The sequence below is a fragment of the Centruroides sculpturatus genome, unplaced genomic scaffold (assembly GCF_000671375.1).
Source record: "Centruroides sculpturatus isolate CEXI.00-Female unplaced genomic scaffold, Cexi_2.0 scaffold1016, whole genome shotgun sequence".
NCBI classification, from domain to species: domain Eukaryota; kingdom Metazoa; phylum Arthropoda; class Arachnida; order Scorpiones; family Buthidae; genus Centruroides; species Centruroides sculpturatus.
Window position 1 is genome coordinate 145950 of NW_019385415.1, and position 5812 is coordinate 151761.

Below are 5812 nucleotides of genomic sequence, written 5' to 3' on the forward strand. Positions count from 1 at the left end.
AATTCACAAGTGAAATTGAAAGTTTTAATTTTGAAGTAACGACTCTTATACAAAATATAGAAACTGCATCTCCGCTTAATATTCTACAGGCTCTTCATGATTTTGGTTTAATTGAATCTTACCCAAATATCAACGTCGCTCTTCGAATATTTCTAACTCTTTCCGTTTCTATTGCTTCGTGCGAGAGAAGTTTTAGCAAGTTAAACTTAATAAAAAATTATTTAAGATCAACTATCGGACAAGAACGATTATCCAATATTTCTATTATTTCAATAGAATACAATATCGTTAAAAATATTAATTATGAAGGTGTAATTAATGAATTTGCTGAAATGAAAGCCAGAAAAATTCAATTAAAATAAATCTTATTAAAAATCTATTGTAATGTATTTGTTTTACTATTTTCCCAAAACCAAATAAATTAAGGGGCCTAAATGCAAATTCTTGCACAGGGCACAGGAATAGCTAGTTACGGCTCTGATATTTTTCATAACAATTTTTCAACTATTAGCATAAAATATGGTTTAATTAAACTCAGATTAAAATTAATTCGCCCTTATATTTTATACAAACACAAACATGCTATAGCTCATTATTTTGATCTCATCTTCATATGAAAATTAATTTATATAAACTAATTATATGAGGAAGAATTTTAAACTTCTACATTAATGTAGGATGTAGTAAGTCAAGAAATTAAAACATCATATTAATATTTATTATAAAAAATTCTAAAATTAATTTTTAACTTGTAATTATTAATTATGAAAAATATTTTTATTACCTGTTTTATGTAATTAACTTGTAAGAAAGTCATTTTTGGATTAAGTCCAGTTAGAACATAATCCCAAGCTTCATCAAATATTTTATGAAATAAACGATTTAATACTTCTTGCTCTTGTTTGGTTCGTGTCTTTAACCATCTCTAAAATATATGAAATGAAATTTCATTAACAAATGATTTTGAACTATAAGTTATAAAGAAATGACAATAAATAGTAATTATCTGCAGGGTGATTCACTCAGGACTAAACACTTACTATAAAGAATATCTCAATACAAAATTAAGAGATGAGCATAAAACACGAAAAGAACGGTTCATTATTTCTTGTTAAAGCAATCAACCAAGTTATATTTTAACAGTTTTTATTACATATTATTTAGATTTGACTGTGCAATTATAAGATATTGAACAAAGTAAGTGTTTGGCACCAAGTAAATCATACTGTATTTAAAGAAATTTAGAAAAATAATATTTATAGAAGTGATATCATGGATTAATTTTATTGACAACATATTTTTCAAATAAATTTTGAGTTAAAAAACCTAATATCCAGCAGAGAAGTTTGGAAATGCTAATGTTTTTACTCATGTTGAACAAGAATCATCAGGCAAATTATTGAACTTCTCTGCTAGATATTAGATTTTTTAGTAGCTTTAGTTCAAGCATACCCAGTTTTTGAGTGGTAGTATTATAAATTTTGAGTTCTTTTTATACAGAATAAATTTACTTCTACATTACTATTTAATCCAACACTCCAAAAAAAGTATTTTTTCAATCATCAGTACAGTGTGTATTTCTATTAATAGGACTTATTAAACTGGTATATAAGATTACTGAAAATCAGTCACACAGATTAAAATTGTTTTATTTACATTTACCTGATGATTTACAGGTAAATGTAAATAAAACAATTTTAATCATGATACTTCTCCATTAATTAATACATATTCTTTCATAATCTTTCATACTCTAATGCTAAATATAAGATTTCTTAATATATCTAAATAGTTTTTTATTTTTTTCTTGATAATTTATTCATATTGTCTTTAAAATAAAAATCAACATTTGTCTTTATGATGTTTTATCATCAGTTGCAATTGCAGGAGGTATGATAGATACATTCTGAATTTCTGAATGAATAATCTATATTTATATTTTATTTGTATTAATTTTCTATGTTAAAACTTCTGTAAAGTAAATCATATAACTGAATATGAAACTAGTGTTCTTAAACAACAAAATACTATTTTTATTAAAAACAAATATGAAAATAATACTCTAAATATAATCAACTGATGACAATTGATTCTACAAAAAATAATCATAATTATTTTTACATTTTTATCAATTAAAGTGAAAAAACCACAAAATTGAAATATCTATTGACACCATTCACATTTTTTGCCAGATGCTCACACTCTGTGTTTAAAAACAAAACTATTTTATTTGAATCATTATTGTGTATTGTCAACAGAAAAGATTATCACCGAGTAATGAATAACAGACTCCAAAAAAATCGCTCGGCATTGATAAAAATTTAATAAATTCAAAAAATTCCAAAATCCAAATATACAATTATTCACACTTACAAACTAGCATATACAAATTTGACTGGGAACAGTCATCACGATACACCAAAATGGCTCTCACATACCAACAAACAAAAGAAACTTCTTCTAGCTTAGGATTATCTTAATTAAATAATATAAATATAGGACCCAAAATTTAGAGAAAAATATGAGTAACAGAATTATACAGAATGAAAGGTTCAAAGAGGTGACTGGTAATAGTAATAAAAAAAATCTTGGATCCTCTCGTCCCCTAAAAGTGTCTTTTCTTCCTGTTTGGATCTCCCTCCTGTCAATCGCCAGTCAACCCCTGACCAATGAAGTGTCAGCCCCTTTGGTTTAAGACAGATCAAACCACATTGGTTAACCAACCACATCGTGGTTAAGGAAACAAAAGCCAGAAGTATGATTTTTCTGTAAGAAAATGTCAACAGGGAATTAAAATAAAATATAAGTAACATGGCTTAATAAAGTCACAAGATAAACAGCAATAGGAAAAGCAAAGCCTTCTGTTGCATTCCAAACAGCAATTTGAAAGCTCTATGGAAGCCCAATATAAGTTTTCATCTATTCTCACATGAAAAACAGATGATCATTTGAAAATTATAATTCAGAGAAGCTCATAAATGTAACCAACAAAGAATGGATTCGTCTGTTAAGAATTAGCAAAAAGTTTTCCAATTGTCCAGCTTTGCATAAACAAGTTACATTCTTTGGAATTAAGCACTAAATTGCTAGAACTTATCATACAAAAACACTTTTTTTGATAGAAAAAGTAGATTTTAGTATAGAGAATAAAATCTACTTTTTCTATTAAAAAAAGTGTTCCTGTATGATAAGTTCTCTATAGAAATTTTGTGCTTTATTCCAAAGAACATACAACCAAAAGAGAGAACAACAAGCAATCAAGTACTATGAACAAGTTAATTTTATAAGATTTTTCCTTAAAGTTTAAAATGTCAGTAATTTTGTGCAAAACAAATGTCAAAGCTGATGTTTGAACACAGTACAAATATCTATAGAATGATCTTACTGAATTTGTTTCAATAATACCAAATAAAATGATGTGTCCCACCAGCAGTAATTGTTTTCCTTCTACAAAATTTCTCAATAAACTGCTACAAGCAGCATATATTATTATATTGGACAATAGGACAATAGTAATATATTATTATATTATAATAGTAATAAATTGGACAATAGTAATATATGAGTAATTTTATGTTGACTAGTTACAAGTAACGCAGATAAATTAGCCATTTTGTAAAAATGCAGCACTCTCTATAGTTCATGATAAATGCAAATATTATAAAACTTCATTTATTATTTCTACTGCTAAACAAGAAACATAACAATGGACAATGTTTTAATTCAAACATAGAGAAGTTAATATAAAAACAGAAAAGAAATTAAAAATTTTATTTATCAATATAGCAAATGGCAGTATTATAGAATAGCAATAAAGATGTAAATGTTATAAAGCAAGGGTCTCCAACTTTTTACTGAGAAATCTTGTGAGCTGTAAAAAATGAATCTTTTATACTTGCTCCAGACTTAAGATTTCTTTTTGACAGACATAAATCAATGTGAAATTTGTAACTGCTTTTAAAAAAAAAATGTAATTGAGTGCCTCAAAATTATCCCTAAGTTTGATTAAACTAAGAGATAATTTTGAGGCACTCAATATTAAAATTTTCTTTAGATATTTGTTATACAGTGATATTCAATATTTCAATTTTGAACATTTTATTTTTGAAAAAAGTTCTTTCACAAAGATATGTAAAATCAAAAATTAAAAATATCCTCAGTGCAAACTTCTTAAAACTTAAAATTTTTTTCTAAAAGAAATTTGTAAAATTTAACAAACTCCCTTCCTTAAATAAATTTTTATATTTGCAAAAAAGTCTATTAATTAACAACCGACAAAAAATTTACATGCTCAAATGTTGATAAAACAAAAAGAACACCTATGTCTCCTTGAACACAAATTAAGTCTCTTTATTATTTAACACTGTTTAGAGATACACAGCAATCCATCTTGACTGCTACTAACTACACAGTCTTAGTCCAGACTTGTTTTTCCCCTTCAGTCTTAGGCTAGGCCAGTGATTCTAAACCTTTTTTTCGTCACGGTACACTTTTAATAGTTTAAAAATTTGGCGGCACACACGGTTACTTCGGAAAGTAACCGCAGGATAACCGGTGATGTCATAACAGTGATTTTTAAACGCAGTTGGTTATTTAGGTAACATTTTCTAAANTAAAATATCAAATCTTTAAATCATTTAATACAAAAAAGTATTTATTTTACAAATTAGATTATTAAAAACTGTAATTTAGTTTACCTCAAGTAATGGTTTCCAATCAAGTCCTGAAGAACTCATAAAAACCATACCATTTCTAGATACAGTAGCAGGTGAAGCATTATCAACATTATGAGTTTCAAATATTATTTTACATAATGGTGACATTGGAATTCTATCTCCATTTGCAAGAGTTAACATTTTATTATCATCAAGAACTGAATTAAGATTTTCAATCCAAATAGCATCTACAGGACCATCAAGAATAAGCCAAATGTGTTCACCTTTAAATATATATTAAATTAGAAAAATTATTTAATAAATTGAAATATTTCAAATGTGATAACTCTAATATTATTTTGATTGTTATTCATAAGTGTTGTTAGTTTATTAACAATTTATTACATTATGTATTTAAGTACTAATGAACTATAAAAAAAGAATAAATTTTGTTGTGCTGTAGTACATATTTTTAAAAGTACATTATCTAAAAATAATTGATGTAGCTTTGAATTTAAATAATTTTTAATGTTAAAATTTCTTTCAATTGATAATGAAATCCTTTTTTAACTTTAAAAACTACAAAGTACTTACAGGTCAAAATGCATTTTAATTAAATTAAATTATTAAAATCTTTCTCTACCAATTCATTAGTGAAAAGTAAAATGCTAGAATTTTGATATTTATATTTTAAAGACAATGAAATTATTCAATAAGATAAGAATTCATAATTTATTAATCTTTTTTATGTACCTTTCTTTGCAAGTTTTAATGACTTCCTCCAAAGTGTAGAAAATATTCCATCAGTCCAATCATTAGTGGCTACATCAAGTCGACCAAACATCTGTGAAGCTGTTATTGCTTTTGGATTCATTCTCATTTCCTTATGTAATTTTCCAAGTTTTGTTAAAGCTCTCATTAACACTTGTATACACATAGTTTTTCCTGTACCACTTGGTCCTAATGTCATGATTCCATGTCGGACAAGTTGAGTTTCATATAGCTGAAAATATTAATGTTTTATTATTATTATTTATTTATTTACTGGTTATACTTGGTTGTTACCAGTGGCTATGTACTATGCCAGACCAGAGTCAAGGCATAGCAACCAAAAACTAAAATTAAATAAGTGTGTCAGTGTGTGTAGGGTGAAGACC

At 26.3% G+C, this 5812-nt stretch overlaps 1 protein-coding gene across 1 annotated transcript in view; it reads right to left on the minus strand.

Moving 5' to 3' along the window:
• Nucleotides 1-5812, minus strand: part of LOC111638743 (dynein heavy chain 5, axonemal-like) — an 86677-nt gene that overhangs the window by 6250 nt on the left and 74615 nt on the right. Inside the window, exons 14-16 of the mRNA XM_023384501.1 lie at nucleotides 5409-5658; nucleotides 4698-4939; nucleotides 785-925 (exon numbers count right to left, since the gene is read on the minus strand). Of these exons, the coding sequence (XP_023240269.1) occupies nucleotides 785-925; nucleotides 4698-4939; nucleotides 5409-5658 (633 nt within the window). The remainder of the gene's footprint in view (nucleotides 1-784; nucleotides 926-4697; nucleotides 4940-5408; nucleotides 5659-5812) is intronic.